This window comes from Gobio gobio (genome assembly GCF_949357685.1).
Source record: "Gobio gobio genome assembly, chromosome: 15".
NCBI classification, from domain to species: Eukaryota; Metazoa; Chordata; class Actinopteri; order Cypriniformes; family Gobionidae; genus Gobio; species Gobio gobio.
The window spans coordinates 7354854-7372770 of NC_137108.1; the positions used below are offsets into that span (position 1 = coordinate 7354854).

A 17917-nucleotide genomic window follows, 5' to 3' on the forward strand; every position below is an offset into this window, starting at 1 on the left:
TCAAAGTAAATTTAGAAATCACTTGCGTTTTCCATACTTTTTCTGATTTGGGGTTATAGATTTCTTTTCTTTCTATTCTTTGTATAGATTTCTTTGGTCATATTTGTAAAAATACATATCATTTTGGACAAATTCCTCTCTCTTTGTCAAGCTAACAACAAAACCACCTTACATTTTTTTAAATACCTTTCTATTATGATTTTTTAAATACTTTTCAACCTCTTGATAGGTGTCAAAATCAATGTTTTCTCCTTGTCGCGCACCCAGACTTTTTAACTTCAACAATGAAAATACAGTTTATAGAACTTATCGGGGTAACTATTAATGCGCCTGAATTAAGCACTAGTAAAATAATTAAGATACATTATAATATTTAAGGAGACCACTATCAATATTACTTTTTATACAAAATATAGCTGTCGCACAGTACTATTGGTGTAATTTCACAGTAATGTCCCTTTAAAAGGTTTGTGTGAAAGATTGTTTAGGTGGTTTCTATGGAAATATTCAGTGACATCAGAGCACATGCTGGACATGGAGGGAATTCAAATTTTCATCAACAAATAAAGAAAAATCAAGCTAAATTTTGCTTGAACAGTTAATATATTTCTTCTACGTCATTTCCAAACATGCTGTACCTTCAAAGGTGTTTTTAAAAAGCTAAAAAAATTACGTTAAATAAGAGTATTTTGCATACATGAAATGCTAAGTATACATTCAAAGTTAATCAGTGAAGCTATCTTCCATTTTTTCCACAAAAAACACACAAATGTCATTTCCACCAGAGGGCAGGGTGGTGGAAATGACATTTATGATTGCAAAGTACAATTGATATGGATTGCCAGAGTATATTTGTGAAATAATTTGTATATTACAATACTTTTTATATTTATCTATTGTTTCTCTACATTCACATTAATTAATTGCCATTTCCACCACCACACATGTATCCAAAATGTATGAGATCGTGCTCTACTTAATATAAAAAATGTAAGTTATTTATTTTCTAATAAGCGCTTACCCAAACCAATATTAAATTTTGAGTGTGACCGGTGTACAGTTCAGCATTTGGTCCTTAAGGCAGTTCATTTCTCATTGACAAATTTATAATTATTGTACATTGTGGACAAACTGGTCAAATGAGTTACAAAAATGATCTTAGAATAACTTGCCACTCAAAAATTGTCTATTTTTTTTTTTTAAATAACAGCTGTATATTGAGATGTGGTGGAAATGACATTTGTTCATTGCAGGTTGGAAAAAATTTAAAATAATTTCTCTTGTAATCTAAGTTTGTCCTCTTACAGAGTTTAACACTAGACAAATTATTTAAACTTATGAGACTGTTACGTGAACTTTGAACAAGTTTTTTTTATTCTACTTCACATGGCTAAAAGTGCCCCTAGTTGAAGAAACGCCCATATATATATATATATATATATATATATATATATATATATTATACAAAGCTTTCCGATCTGAGATGATATATAATGCTGAAGACAAGTCAGTGTAGCTTCTTTTAATCTTTAATTTTCAAATTCCTGGTGGAAAACCATAACCCTCAATCCTGAAGACAGGAGAAAATGAAGTGAAAATGCTTCCCGAATTGTTTCACTCCATTTTAGAATTACAGTTACGCTTTAAATGCAACGCTTGTTTGTTTTTGTTCTTCAGCATGAAGATGGACCGCTAGGAATTCTTGTAGCATTCTTCCCAGCATGCATCTCTCTTAGCAAAAATACACCCACCACCACACACAAAAAGTCTGAAATTGGGAATTACAAATGTTAAATATATAAAAAATACACTGGGTTTTATTGTGTGATATGTACAAACAAATGTACTAAAACAGAACAAAGAGTATAAAACATGTTTTTTTTTCTTTCTTTGACAGTGAAGACACCTGATGAACCACATTACCGTCAGCTGACAGTTCATCGGAAACACTTCACTCTGCTTGTGTATGAAGGGGAATAATACAGCGGCAAACTGCTGAGGAAGGTCAAAACTCTTCACAAAGGTTAAGTGTTACAGTAATGTGGAATTTCACCAGTTTTGAAGCCTAGTACAGGTTTGTGGAAGATCCATCTCATCTGCATTAATGAAGCTAATGGAAGTGTATCGGCCAAACAGCTAATGGTTTCAAAATGTGTACATAAAAAGCCTGTCCTTGTAAACATTTTACATAAATAGTAATATAAAAAAAAGAGAGTACACTATAAAAAAGATAAACCCTCGTAAATCTCAGGCTAAATATGACTCATTTTGCTATTTGGGTCAAGTGATGTACATTTGATTCCTTTTCATTACTGGCTTTTTAAAGGAACAGTTCTACCAAAAATGAATTTACTCGGCAAACCCTGATGTTTTTTTCTGTGCAACACAAAATCGCAACATCCAAGCAGCTCTTTTACATAAAACAAAGATGGAGGATTTATCTGTTGTGAGGAACAGAACAAAACGCATTGGGCAAATGAGGACATTCTGCCTTTTGTCATCAAATTCAGAAAATAATACCAGTCTGAAATGACACATGTTCATTTTTGGGAGAGTCGTTCCTTTAAAATGTACATTTCTTGCATTAAAGCAGATTCTTGTAGTAGAAGTCAAAACCTATGTGCCAGCTTCTTCAAGATAAAGTTCATGAGGATAGAAGAATCAGCCACATCCTATATTATTATTAATATGAATACGCAGCTAAATAAGCAGAGACGGGGTGGGCTTCTTGCCAGGCCATGCCTCTTTAGCGTATTTCTTCTTGCGGGGCTCATTGAGGAGCTCGGAGACGTACTGGCCGGTTAAAGGTGTGGGATTGAGCTTGAGCGGGGGTGGCGGCGCCTCGTGGGCCTGGTCCACGTCCGGGGCAGGGTTCGGCAGGGGTAACGGAAGTCCTCCCAGGATTGTGGCTCCGCCGGGAGCTCCTGCTGATTGAGCTTCATGACTGGCAGGCGGAAGGTCTCTGTAGAGTCCACCTTGCAAGGGGAACGCGTGCATGTGTCGCGTTACGGTTTCCTCGATTCCCAGCGCATTACTACCGCCCATTTTCTTCCTCTGTTGAGTGAAACACAGACATGTAAATCACACTTCCTTTTAGCTCATGGCTGAACGGCTGGAAATATGAAGAGGTGGTTACCTTAATAGGAACGACAGCTGTTGAGACCATGTTTCTGAAACGCCCGACAGAGGGGTCGATGTCCTCTAAAAGTTAACAACACAAACTCTGTTAAAAAGGTAGTATGAAAGCGTCAAAGTCAAACAACAGCTTTGTATGATGAACAAACCAATATTTAGTCATTTTTGTGATGATCTTCTAGACTGGGTAAACCCAGCCTGATCTGCCGGCGATTTGATTTCGCCCTGCAACTCAGTCTGGAAACCTGTGCATTCATTTCTACTGCTTCTGTTACACTTTTACGGGAACCAATCACAGACTGGCTTATTCACCTGGCGTGCTATTGGTGGGTTTAACATGATGAAGGTTAGAGCCCGTTGATCACGCCTCTTGTGGTCTGATTGGTTGAAGGACTATCCAATTGCATAGAGTCATTTAATTTAATCTCGTTTATCACGCCTCTTGTGCAGTAGAAAATACAGAGCAGATCCCCAGACCAATGTTCAATCTTAAATTGAGCTTGTTCTGGTGATAGCCAGACAAATGATCTACATCTCCATCAAAAAAAAAAAAGACACTTTGATTTTAAGAGGTCTTACATTTGGGGACAGAATGAAAGTCGCAACATGGATGAACAGCCAATGATTGAATTAAATAAAAAGGAGCGCTGCACATGAATCCAAAGTAGAAGTTTCAGTTTCAGAGCAGTTCGCAATCTATGAAAACCCTTAATTTATGCAAAGTAGGGCTGTCACTGATGATTATTTTGACGATAATCATGTAATCTGATTTTTTTGTGGTAATATAAAGCAAGACCTATGCCTTTAAAATGACAAACTACATATATAATAACAATGAGGCAATAATATTTGGTTCAAATAAAGTATCAAAAGCAAGTAATCATATGGTTTTATAGAACATATGTACATTACGTATTACAAATGCTTGATTTAATTCAAATATTCATATAAATTTCAGTCTATGCATGTACAGCACTTTGATAAACACCTGCGGTTTTTAAAAAGTGCTTTATAAATAAACTTTGACTTTAAATGCTACAGCCACTGTGATTTCTTGAACAGGAACATGTGGACATCAAATCATGCAAACTTTTTAAAAAGGGGGCCAGATTTGATGTTGTGGACACACTTGGGGGCAGTTTTGATACAGAAACAGGATTATTTTTCTTACCCCATTGGCAGATCGTTTAGCTTGTTTTAAGCAAAAACTCACTTCATTTTGATTTTATCTTCCAGACAACAAGAAAAAATATCTTATCCTATTTTATTTATCTAGTAAATACATCTTGATTAAAGAATTTTTATTTTATATATTTAGACTAGAAACGGCAAAACTATTTTTTTTTGCCGTGCACGCATGGCACCTCTATATGCTATAGTATAGCCTTAGAAAACGGTCTAATAATGCAACACGGGTTGAGTGGTTGATTATGGTTCAGGTTCTTTATGGCTGCTCACTCTACCTGGGTTAATGACCTCGTCCTCTTCATTGAAGGTCACTCTGGAGCTCTTCCTCTTCCTCTTGGGCCTCTGAATATCCAGGTTGCCCTCTTCTATGGTCAGGGTGGAGATGCGCTTGTTATGAGCGGTGTTGAACTCCGTAAGGTTCTGGCAAAAAAAAATGTATTCATTAAAAACATTCATTGCATCGTCTATTCATTGCAAAATATCCAAGTTTAGTCAAAAGTGTGAAAACCGCTAAATAATTGTGACATTTCACTAGTACATTAAATATTGATATCAAAGCAACTTTGGAAATCATCTAGATCAGGGGTTTCCAATCCTGCTCCTGGAGGGCCACTGTCCTGCAGAGTTTAGCTCCAACCCCAATTAAACACACCTGAACCAGCTAATCAAGGCCTTACTAGGCATACTAGAAACTTCCAGGTAGGTGTGTTGAGGCAAGTTGGAGCTAAACTCTGCGGGACTGTGGCCCTCCAGGACCGACTTTGGAAACCCCTGATCTAGATACTTGACTATATAAAATTGCTATTGCGAAATAATCTATTACAATACGGTTACAATATTACCAAAATAATTGTGATTATAACCACAATCAAGTAGCCCTAACTGACATAAAGATAACCATAGCAAAGGACAAAAAAATGAGTCAAAAAAGATCACATTTTGGAGTGTAAATGCAAACAAAGACAATCATGATGAAAATTATTTGAAGGCTGCATGTCGCTTTCTTCTAAACATAGTTGTTTTTGACAGTGTGAAGGGCGCTCGCATGTGGTCTTCTTGCCACCTGTGCCACGTGACATTGCCAACACGCATATGTCACGCAAGAGGTCGTGAACTCAATGGTCTTTGTTGGTATGCATCACAGAGGTGGACGAAGTGAACATATGTAGTTAAAAGCATATAGATTTTTCTGAAAATGACTGATCGTTTTGCTTGTCAGCTGGGGTCATGGGGATGCCTAAACATGGATTTTGGACCATCAAAAAAAGGACTACAATGAGCCCCGTTCACTTGCATTAGACTGTGCATTCACGGTGAACTATCAACATGCAATATCGTTGACAAAAAAAAAGACAAGACTAAAATGTGGTTAAACAATAAAAATTACACAAATCTTTTTTGCCAGGAAAAACAAAAACAAAATATTAGACCATTTTTAACAAGCCCCTACGAGCTTTCATGCTTACGGTGGCCAGATTTCAAGAGTTTAAAGGGATAGTTCACCCAATGTAATTTCTGTCATTAATTCCTCACATTCCTCATGTCGTTCCAAACCCGTAAGATCTTTGTTCATCTTCAGGACACAAATGAAGATTTTTTTTTATTAAATCTGAGAGCTCTGACCCTCCACAGACAGCAACACAATGACCACTTTCAAGGTACAGAAAGGCAGTAAAGACATCATTAAAATAGTCCATGTGACTCCAGTGGATCAACCTTAATGTCATGAAGCGACAAGAATACTTTTTGTGACAAAACAAACTAACAAAAATAACTTTATTCAACAATTTCTTCTAGCCTGTGTCAGTCTCTTACACTTGCGAGCTCTACGGCAGAACGACTCGTGCGCATGCGTCGTGGTGCTCAAGTGAACCGTGTCGGCCAATGGTAAGCCGGCGTTCTGGAAGTGCTGCACTGTTCACACTGCATCAACAGCATAGGAGACCGACACAGTGAAGAATAAAGACCGACCGACACATTGTTCAATAAAGTCCTTATTTTTGTTTGTTTTTGCACTCAAAAAGTATTCTCGTCACTTCATTAAATTAAGGTTGACCCACTGGAGTCACATGGACTATTTTAACAAAAGGCTTGTTCGACCTGATGCAGCGATGCACAGACCGATTGGCGGCTGACTTGAAGCAGTGCATGCCGGTTAGAAATGTTGTCCGACCTGAGGCACGTGACTGTGACGTATGTCAGCAAAGTGCCACGAGAGCAGCCGGCTGGTGCATTTTTCGCAGCTTCTCCAGAGCGACTGCACCTCTGATGACGACACAGCTGCTCTACGATTGGCCAGATCACGTGCGTTTTGTGTTTATTCTAAACCCTTCTGTTCCACTAATGCTCACAAATAAAAAAAATGTTTTACAGTAAAAGCTCTTTTCATGTAGTCGCAATGTTATATTGTGTCATGTTTATCAAAATAAAACTGATTATGTAAATGTAGATCCCACTTCATTGATATTGTAGGCTTATATGTTGAACTTTATTCTTGTACAAACAGACACTGTATTAAGCAGTGCATAAATGAAAATGTCTCAGAAACATCTGTGTATTTGACAAATATTGCATTTATTTCACTTCAGCTGTGATAAAGTGTGCAAACAGTGCGAGCGTCACTACAGGAAGCAGAAGTGTCCGACTTCACATCCCTGTTTGCAGCTCCTCCTCGCCTGCACGCGGCTACTCTCACCAATCAGTTACATCCAGCCGCAGCCCATGTCTTTACTGCCTTTCTGGACCTTGAACGTGTTAATTAAATTGCTGTCTATGGAGGGGTCAGAGAGCTCTTGGTGTTCATCAAAAATATCTTAATTTGTTGTTCTGAAGATACAGGTTTGGAACGACATGAGGGCGAGTAATTAAGGACACAATTTTCCTTTTTGGGTGAACTAACCCTTTAAGTCCCCCAATCAGAGCTATTTTCTTAAAAAGAAAAGTTTTACTTAATCTTTGTAATCTGATAGAGACCGAGAGCGCGAGCAGCCCTAATAGTGAAGCTTGTTGGTTTAATTACAGCAAAGTAATCACCTCGTTGCTGAGATGAATATAGCTTTCAGTAGTGAAGCTGTTTTATTTATAAAACTCATGGGGCAGAGGCTGAAAACCAGCTTATTGTTTCTGTGTGCGTGCAATTGCTTTCCTTTATAAAGTTCCCACCTCATTAAAAAAAGCTGCGAGCACATACAGGCACATCTGCTTCAACAATAAAAAGTTATCTTTGTGAGCAATCGTGTCGCCCTCGCCTTGTGGTGGCTTGGGCAAAGGGGGAAGCAGATATTTGTGTTTAGACGTAGGTGTGATGTTCAGTTATCGTATGTATCAGATTTGTGGGTTTACACACGTGCATCAAATTCTGATCTGTCAGATGCGAGTAAAAAAAAACACACAACACATTTTTAGTGCCAGTGTAAACGCAGCCTTGTGCAGAGTTCACTGCATGATTTTCAAAGTCATGGATCACTGCTCTTTTCACACTATCTGGGGTAGCATTCAGTCACTGCTGTGTTCACACTGACGATGGTCCAGATATTTAGCATGCCAAATATCTCAAGGCCGTCTGCGATTCTCTCAGATCGCATCTTTGACAATTTACATTGCGTGATTGACACTTTGCCTATGATTTCATAGCCTGGCTCCGCCCTCCTATGTAGCTGCTCCCGACAAGCTGGATGGCGCCTTGCATGGCTGACACCGCCGTCTGTGTATGAATGGGTGAATGTGAGGAAATATGTAAAGCGCTTTGGATGACCATGGGTCTTTTGAAAGCGCTATATAAATGCAGTCCATTTACCATTTACTTCGGTTCAATTTTCAGTTTCCTTAAAGGGTTAGTTCACCCAAAAATAAAAATTATGTCATTAATTACTTACCCTCATGTCGTTGGACACCCGTAAGACCTCCGTTCATCTTCGGAACACAAATGAAGAGGGGTTATTTAGGGGTTTTTTTGCGCACAAAAACTATTGTCGCCGATTCATAAGGTTATTTTAGAACCACTGTAGTGAGATGGACTTTGTAACGACGTCTTTAGTACCTTTTAAGGGTCTTGAGAGTGAACCGTGCATTGTGTCAATGGAGGCCTTTCAGAGCCATCAGATTTCAACAAAAATATCTTCATTTCTGTTCCGAAGATGAACAGAGGTCTTACGGGTGTCGAACGACATGAGGGTAAGTAATTAATGACAGAATTTTCATTTTTGGGTGAACTAACCCTTTAAGTACGTCATCTGGGTTTGCAGTATATTCGCTGATTTTCTCCGGCCAAATTTTAACTGGTCCAATCAGCGAACAAACTGATGACGCTGAAACCGATGACGTTGATTTCGTGCGCTAGTTTGAGTTGTAGTTCAGTAATGACAGTGGGGAAAGATGTGAGCAAAGCCATTCATTCCGTTGTGGCAACGCTGCCGAATATCCATAAGTTAAAGCCAGAGCAAGAACAATCTTTGCTGAGTTTTGTTGGTGGCCATGATGTTGTGGCCCTCCTCCCCACAGGGTTCGGGAAAAGATTGATTTTCCAGCTCGCTCCGTTAGTGGTGAAGGAGTTGGCAAAGGCGAACACTAGCAATACTAAGTCAGTAGTTGTTGTCATACGCCACGACCAAACGTTAGCAATTGGTTATGGCAGATCCAGAGTGACTCTGGACAGATCCAAAAGTTTTAAACTTCAACAGAGTACCCGCCTTCAAGGAAGTTAACGCTTGTCAATGGAGAGTGGCCAGACTCTATGTACTAGAGGCTGACATTTTTTTGGGAATCCCGCTATTAATCACATGATTGGGACAGGATTTCTTTTACCGTGAGTGAGCGGGAACAGGAATCGTAATGACACTGATACCATCTATACAAATATACTGTTTATATAAATTAACTATACGTTTTAATTTTGAACTAATTTCTAGTTGCCCTGTCTCCTTATGCTCTCCTGTTTGCTTTGGTGTGGCTGATTAAGTGAATGACATGCTCCACACCCGTAACAGTTGGTGGCCAATGCAAACCACCAATAATATAAGAGAAGGAGGCTTCCCCATGCTTTGTAGCCGCAAAAATCATCATCGAAATTGAGTCAGACATGAAAACCATGCTGCAAAGACTACTGTTGGAAAATGATACCTCAGTTGTGCTCACCGACATTTTAGGGCAGTCTGAAGTAACCAAAAAGGCGGCGTGAAAACCGCATAAGCCAGCGTGTGTGTGTGTGTGCCTGTGTGTTTGCATAGAGGATTTACATGTAATTTAATGTGTGAAAAACACAACACTGGAGTGGGAGGGAACCGAAGTCATTCTTCTGGGATTGGGACGGGAATTTTCCCCACTTTGTTCATGGTATTGGGATGGGACGGGATTTTTTTTGTGGGAGTGCTGCACAAATGAAATGTACGAGAGTCTGGTAGGACCAGGCTAATGATTTCGGGCATTTGTTGGCAATTTCGCAAAACCTGTCAGCAAGTCAAAATTGGGGCTAAAATCGTGCAGTTTGAACTTGGCATAAGTCAACTAAAACTTGACTAAAAAACAGGACTAAAAAGTACATTTGACAGGACTAAGACTAAATTAAAAAAAGAAAAGCTGACAAAATTAACACTAGCACAGAAATTAGTAGCGATACTGACTACTGAAAATTTGAACAGTGAATAGTCTTTCACAATAGAATTCCCATACTCATGTTATTTCAGTTCTGATGACTTTATCATATACAGAATGAGAGTAAAGAATTAATAGGAATAAACTAGTATGTACCTCCAGTTCAGTTTCTTCCTCTGGAAGTCCCAGAAGTCCCTTAAGCTCCTCGTCATCACCAGTTTTACTGTCCCCGACGCCAGAGCCCGGCTGACTCTGAGGCTTCTCCCGAATGGTGTAGACGCGAGTGGATGCGCCAAACGACATGGTTGAGTCGATGGGAACCTGCTGGGGCTTGTGGGGCTCCAGGCGAATGTGTCCGAGGAACGTACCATGTGCTGCAGGACATCAACATTCACACTTGCTTAGAGTCTGTTATAATGTTAATCTGATTGATATGACAAGTTTCTCATTGGTCTGGATGCACTTACTGCTGTTGAGGTCGATGAGAAACACCCGTTTCAAATGCCTGTGGTAGACGAGGGCCGCGTGCACGCGGGAGCACGACTGATGGTCGATGGTGAAGTCACAGATGTCTGGGTTCCTCCCAAACAAATAATACTTCTTTTCATCAATGATCAGTTTCTGCAGAGAGACGGCTTCAGTAGGCGGTTTACATTCAAACTTGTGCGCTCAACACTACTTTGACAACACACGATCAGGTTCAAGTGGGCAGAATGACAGTATATAAATTAGTTGAACATTTAATAATGTAATCTCTTTTGGGTTGTGTCCAAGTACCAAGAAAAGAAAAAAAAATACTTTAGTGAAAATAAGCCTAATGAAAAAAACTTGTATTGTTGCATTTATTTATTTACACTTGATTTACACAGAAGTGGTGCAGAATCTGTTTTGCTCTTTGTTATCTGATATTGTTCTTTGTTTCTCAAAATCCTGCAACTCTACATTCGATTTTGAATATCAGAAATTAAGGCAAGACACTGCAGTGAAAACCATTGTTTTGTCAAGCACTGGTAAACTGAGCCATTTTGCTTCCATAACGTCGTCATCTGTCAGACTAGAAGAAAACAAACATCCAAAATACACATTTAAGTGTTAATTGTATTGTACTTTATGTATTAGTGTCTGTAGATTTAAATTATAATACATATCTTTAACCCTAAAACAGGCAACGTGAACCACGAGTTACATACTCTTGTTTGGGGCATAAGAAAGCGGTTTTCAGCAAATGCTTTTATCATAGCCTGGTCTGTCTTGAGTATGCTGGTCACATGATTTGTTTCAAGTTTTCTGTGATCAATTAGTCAGCCTGTCCTAAAGCCAACATGGGCGCCATTGGTGCAGGACATTCAGATTTTGTGATAAGTAAAAATATATTTATCTTCAGAAAACTTTTCAGAAAAAAAAGAAAAAAAAAACCTAAACAACTGCTAATATTAATTGTGAACATTGTCTTAAGATGTTGAAAAAGAAAATTAAGTTATGTTGCTCATGCTGTTATTTACAAGACCCAGCCTGATCTGCCGGCGATTTGATTTCTCCCTGCAACTCAGTCTGGAAACCTTTACATTAATTTCTACTGCTTCTGTTACACTTTTGCCGGAACCAATCACAGACTGGCTTATCCACCTGGCGCGCTATTGGCGGGTTTAACACGATGACGGATAGAGAAGTGACGGGTCGTTGCTCGTTGATCACGCCTCTTGTGGTCTGATTGGTTGAAGGACTATCCAATTGCATAGAGTCATTTAACGTATGCTCGTTTATCACGCCTCTTGTGCAGTAGAAAATACAGAGCAGATCCCCAGACCAATGTTTAATCTTAAATTGAGCTTGTTCTGGTGATAGCCAGACAAGTTATTTACAGCATTTTGAAAAGTATGTAAATCCCAGTTCATGTCGCCTGTCTAGGGAATAAAAAAGGATCATCCACAGTATTGACAATGAATGGTGTTTCAAGGTAAACTGGGCTCCCTGTACTGGTCATTGCACTACTGCGAACTCCAGGGTGACGAGTGAGGGGTCGCCTTGTGGGTGTTGGGAGGGCCAGTAGAAATCTTGTTTAATGATTACTTTTTGTTGACTACATCTTTGCATTTTTAACTACTTGCAGAGAATTGTTTTATTTTATTATTTTCTTGCAACTCTGCAGGAAGGTAGCCCTCCAGGAGCAGGGTTGGACACCCATGTTCTACCATAAAATGAGTGTGTTGCTTACTTGCTTAGCGTCCTTTACACCCCTGCAGGGTTTGGACGGCATCCTGTGTAAATGAGTGTGTGAAACTCTGCATATTAACATTTGCAAATAAAATTAACTCAAACTACATAGATTGAGAAGGGGGACTGTGTACAGTGGGCCCAGAGGCCTGGAGGGCCTATAAGGGTCTTCCCTAAGGGCCCCGGTCCTGAAACAAGATTTCTACTGGCCCTCCCAACACCCACAACCGACTCACTCGTCACCCCGGATTTCGCAATAGTGCAATGACCAGTACAGGGAGCCCAGTTTACCTTGAAACACCATTCATTGTCAATACTGTGGATGATCCTTTTGGGAGTTAAAACTCATAAAATCAAAACTACATTCTACATTCAACTACATTTTACTTAAGTCCAGATGAAATAAGAAGTGACATGAAATTTTTTTTTTGCTGATCATTTTCCAGTCGTGCCTGTTTAAGGGTTAAAGGCGGTTTTCTGAAAACTTTCCCCTGCACTGAAATCAGACAGAAATCTGTTTTATTCCTATCAAACTATAACGTTTTCCCCTCTAGTATTTTCTTATTTATGGCATTATAAAGAGAAATATCCAAAACCCCCTCTGTAAAACCCTTTAATACGTCAACAAAATGAAACTAACATTTTCAACCTGGCTTTATGTTCAGATTTCTGTGCTGTAAATGTATGCATATAAGTGCATTTTCAATTAGATGATGCCTCATATTTAAACATAACGTTTCAGTACAACATGTATTGTGATTAAGCAATTGACCTATCGGTAAGCCCCGCCCCCCCAGTTACTGTTGCTAACTCGGACAAACAAACGGAGTTGCTATATCTTACAATGACAGCTGTCAGTGTGAAAACCTTATCCCAAGATGTGTTTGGACACAGAATGTAGCGTATATCCTGTCCGAATGATGGCCAAACTTTACTGATGGTTTATCAAGTTTATTATGTCCTTTTTCACTCCAAAAAAATCATCGTAAGAGCTGAACAAACAAAGCATAAGAAGTGTGCATTAACGTATCATTCACAAACTCTCTCTCTCCGTTGCATTAGCATTAACACACGCAGCAAATTACACAGAAACACTCATACAACTAACAGTAAACAAACATATACACAGAGCTTATGCCTTTTCGAGGGTGCAGTTAATAACTGGCAAACTTTGTATCTGCAAAACAACTCCGATAAACTGCGTGCAAGCTCTTCCTTTCACTACCCATAGACTATAATACCCATCAAAATAAGAGTCCTCTTTAGTAGGACAGAGAATGTAGACCTTAAACATATCTAAAATTAAATTAATTTACATATAACAAGTTTAATATGGAGATGCACTGAAATGTAAACCTTCGTGTTTTTGACCTACAGTGTTACATGACGCGAGAACAGTTAGTTATTTCGGTTTGTATGTTCGCAGGGACTTTAATCGTAACTTAACGAGAGTATGACAAACAGAAAATCCTCTCAGGATCCCTGGAGTCAGTGTTACAGTACCTCAGGCACGACATTTTAGCATTTTTGTAGCATAAACACCATCAAACCGATGAGAGCTTCGGATTTTCCACTGTTTCTCTATGGCTCTGACACCTAAAGATGTCCGAGTTCCGGTCTCAGCGCGACTGATACTCAACTGCTATTGGCTCATCTGCGTTCGAGGGGAGGGGCTTACCGATAGGTCAATTGAGGAAGTACGCTGATTTCCATTGGTTAAAAATGTTACCCTATTCACCTGTGGTGTCTTGCCTTAAATGTTCTCAGATGCCACTTTGAATGGCACTTTACATAAAGCACAAGCTAAACTACTATACTGCGATTGTCCATGATATAATATACCATCACAGTATTTTGTCACCCGAGCCAGCCCTACAGAAGTACACAGAACATGTCCCAATGTGCCCTAGAGTTATAACACCTGAAGAGTGACTCCTCTCTCAGAGCTTAAATCTCAGGGTCTTGTGTTTCTGTAGCACCACCTTGGACCTGACAGCCACGGTCACGCACGCATCAGTATGGGAAAAATAAACTCAACTGAGCTGCAGGCGGTCAGGTCAGTATCTGGTGCATCCCTGTCACATGCTTACCCAAATAATTCAATACAACCATCAAACAGTACCAGTCAAAAGTTTGATGGTTCTTAAAGAAGTCTCTTCTGCTCACCAAGGCTGCATTTATTTAATCAAAATACAGTAAAAAGTATTGTGAAATAATATTACAGTTTAAAATAACTTTTAAAATGTAATTTATTCCTGTGATCAAAGCTGAATAAATGAATCAAGAAACATGTATGATTATTATCAATGTTGAAAACAGTTCTTAATTTTTTTGGGAAAACCATGATAGAAGGTTTTTTTTATGAATGAAGGCCAGTATCACTGATACTAATGTCTCTATGAAACATTAATGACGTTACATTACAGTATAACCGAAAGCTACCAATTTCAACATTTATTAGGCTTAAAAAAACAACTTTTAATTTAAGTGAACTTAAAACAATCTTTACATAAACCCATTATAATAAATGTTATATTTACCCATGGCTTTCCCTGTTAGACATATACAGAAATGTAATAGTTATCAAACGCCTTTCTTAACTGCATAAATAATAAATGAAATATAGATTAATCATCATTAAAAGCTACACTTTTCTCTGTTTCTGTTGTTCTTTGATGATCATTAATGACAGACATCATCATCAGTGCTCCTGTCACTTTAAGATCGGCCGCTGCCGAACATGAGGTGGATCTCATGCGCTGTCACATGCATCTCATTTCCTCACAAGTTCATTTAAGACGTTATTTAACTAATTTAAGACTCCTAATATGAGAATACTTGACAAACATTTTGGCATTTGGCAAAATTCTCTGTGTTGTTATTTTTTTGTTCAAGAGCGAAAGAGAACTTGCACGAGACTGGCGCGCGTGTGTGAGTGTGTGTCCCTCGATTAGCTCCATAGCTTACATGAATGTGGACGACTCCCTGACCAGTGCCCTGACTACTGTCTTAATGCGCTAATACTGTCAAATACACACAAGGTTAACATAAACACAGTCGGTTATGTCTAAAGTGAAAGTAAAGTCGGCGTGTGTCTGTATATTAGACACACGCAGGTCTTAAATTGACAGCAGCAGTGCAGCCTATAGTGAACACGCGGTCCTTAAAGGGACAGTTCACCTCTAAAATTATGTCATTATTTACTCTAATATTGGTCCAAACCTGTTTTTATTTCTCAATGACAGAATTTACATTTTTGAGTGAACTATCCCTTTAATGTTAATACAACAACAAAAGACAAAGAGAAAATCCCTCACTGCTCTTGACTGAAAAACTAATACAGTAGCTTTAATAAGAATCAATGTAGTTTTTTATTTTTTCATTCATTCATTCAATGTCATACTTAAATGCTGCTGTACAGCTCTGAGCTGCCAGTGTAAATCTTTATATAGGCCTATATTTATTTTATATTATACAATACAGGAATGTGTACAAGAGTTTTTTTTTTAAGTAAAGTTAAGTTTAAGTAAGGTTTTTCAATTATTTCAAGTAAAATAAAGAGTATTGCAATAAAAATAAAAAAAATTATCTCCTTAACCTCTTGCTGTTCCTGTCGCTTAAAAATAGAATAGCAAAAAACTGATGTGACAAGCCATCAGAAGCGAAAACCGTGGTTAAAAACCGAGGAATGTATTGAACCATGGACTAACTGTATTGTTGCATCCCTAATATTAATAAAATATATATGTGCAGTGGGAAAATTAATTGTGATTAATCGCATAAAAAATAAAAGTGTGTTTACATAATTTATGTGTGTACTGTGTGTAATTATGTATATATAAATAACACACATGCATGTATATATTTAAGAAATATTAGCATGTATATACTATACATATTATAATAAAAAATTCTTAAATATATACATGCATGTGTGTGTATTTATATATACATAATAATTATACACAGAACACACACACACATATATTATGTAAACACAAACTTAATTTGTGTGTAAACCCAGCACTAATTATATATAATATGCTCAAATTTCCCGCAGAAATCCACCAGTACCACTTGAAATTATAACACAATTATTACAAGCTTACCGTTGTGAATTGGACTACGGTAAAGAGATAGTTTTGAACACTGGCTGGTTATGTACTTGCTCAAATGATCCAAAATTAATTTTCACCAAAAAAAGTTACGAACTGCAGCTTTAAATTATATATAAAAAAGAAAGCAGCTGGTTTAAAGTGTAATATTTCACAATATTACTGTTTATACTGTATTTTTTTTTATCAAATAAATACAGCCTTGGTGAGCTTAAGTGTTTTTTTTTCAAAAATCGTAATGTTTCCAAACGTATATATTATTTCCAAACTATCTATCTATATATCTATGTGTATAGATAGATAGATAGATAGATAGATAGATAGATAGATAGATAGATAGATAGATAGATAGATAGATAGATAGATAGATAGATAGATAGATAGAGCTTATGTTTGTGCTTTTTGGAGTTGTGGTCACTTTTAGCTCTGCATGGCAAAGACTATTCAAAAATGCTTTTCACTTTTGTGTCCCATACTGGTTTGGGACGACTGGGGAACAGATTTATTTACCAAACCTGTGATGGTTAAATTCTTATTAACACGTCCACTTAAGTGATTAAGCAATGCTCTTAAAACTCAATGCAATACCTCCACAAGTTTGTCTCCTTTCACCACGTCCAGATGCAGCCCTGCTGGAGGCTTCCCTGCCCTGGAACGAACAATTCATCAGCTCATCTCCCTCCACAAATCACACAGTGTGCAGATTATCATCACAAGTAAAGCGTTTGGCTTCTGAGATGTTCCCTAGTTTGATTCATTCAAATGATATACTCTTCTACACAAAGAAAGCGCTTTGCAAAACACGTTTGAGTTCTCTGCTAAAGAGCAAGAGCTAACAGTTCGGCGTAAGATTGATGTTTTGATGCTGGATAAGATAAAGCCCTATTCATGCACTAAACCCCATTATGCACTGAAGTGTTTTGTTTTGTTTTTTACCATGACGGACAGTCGAAATGTGGATTCTTCTCTGTAGTATTTGTTGCCATTGTCACACATTCTTCACTGCTACCAACACGCCGAGCATCCTGGGTAAGCTGCTCAAACTGCCCGTCTTCCGGCTCATTAATATTAAACACGTAACGCGCGGTTCCTTCAGTAGTCGCAACTGATTGGCTTAAAAGCAGACGTGAGCACGTGTGCGTTCGGTCAACTGGCGAATTAACGAATCCCCCTGTGGTGAAAGACTGAACGTGTGTTTGAGCCAGAGCCATAGAGAGCTCTCTCTATGGCTCTGGTTTGAACCATAGAAATGTATATACATAGAAGCGTCATTAGTGGCGGTTCTAAGCTGTCCGCCATATTGGAACGGTCAAAACACCGGTCCGTGACTCTAATCTAGAGAAATGTGCGTCTGCAACCGTAGATAGAAGCATGTATGAATTTCTACATGTCAGCTGATGATTTTTGCTAAACTAACACAATAAAACAAGACGAAGGCGGCAGCTAACACACCAATACAAAGTTACCACATTATAAACACCTGTAATATTGAGTTAATACACACACCAACACATTCTCACCTGTGAAAGGCTATCACATTTATTCGGGAATTTAAATCTCGGCGGTTTTACAACCAGAAGCTGTGTAAAATGTTGTGGGATCATTGATTGTAACTGAGTGACAACACGCCGACCGTTCTAAGATGGCGGACGCGCCGACGTGTCTGGAGCGGTCGA

At 38.4% G+C, this 17917-nt stretch overlaps 1 protein-coding gene across 2 annotated transcripts; it reads right to left on the reverse strand.

Annotated features, from left to right (window-relative positions):
- Window positions 1-1509: 1509 nt before the first annotated feature.
- On the reverse strand, window positions 1510-17296 carry ppp1r8b (protein phosphatase 1, regulatory subunit 8b). 2 transcript variants are annotated; one of them, XM_079836168.1, is made up of 7 exons: window positions 17178-17296; window positions 16830-16890; window positions 10380-10533; window positions 10069-10286; window positions 4599-4743; window positions 3137-3201; window positions 1510-3054 (listed from the first exon to the last, which is right to left on the reverse strand). In XM_079836168.1, the coding sequence occupies exons 1-7, from the start codon at window positions 17225-17227 to the stop codon at window positions 2701-2703; spliced, it is 1047 nt and encodes a 348-aa protein (XP_079692294.1). In that variant the 5' UTR covers window positions 17228-17296; the 3' UTR covers window positions 1510-2700. The 2 variants fall into 2 exon arrangements, with proteins under 2 accessions (XP_079692294.1, XP_079692293.1); XM_079836167.1 differs by having other exon boundaries at window positions 10380-10547; window positions 17178-17293.
- Window positions 17297-17917: the final 621 nt, after the last annotated feature.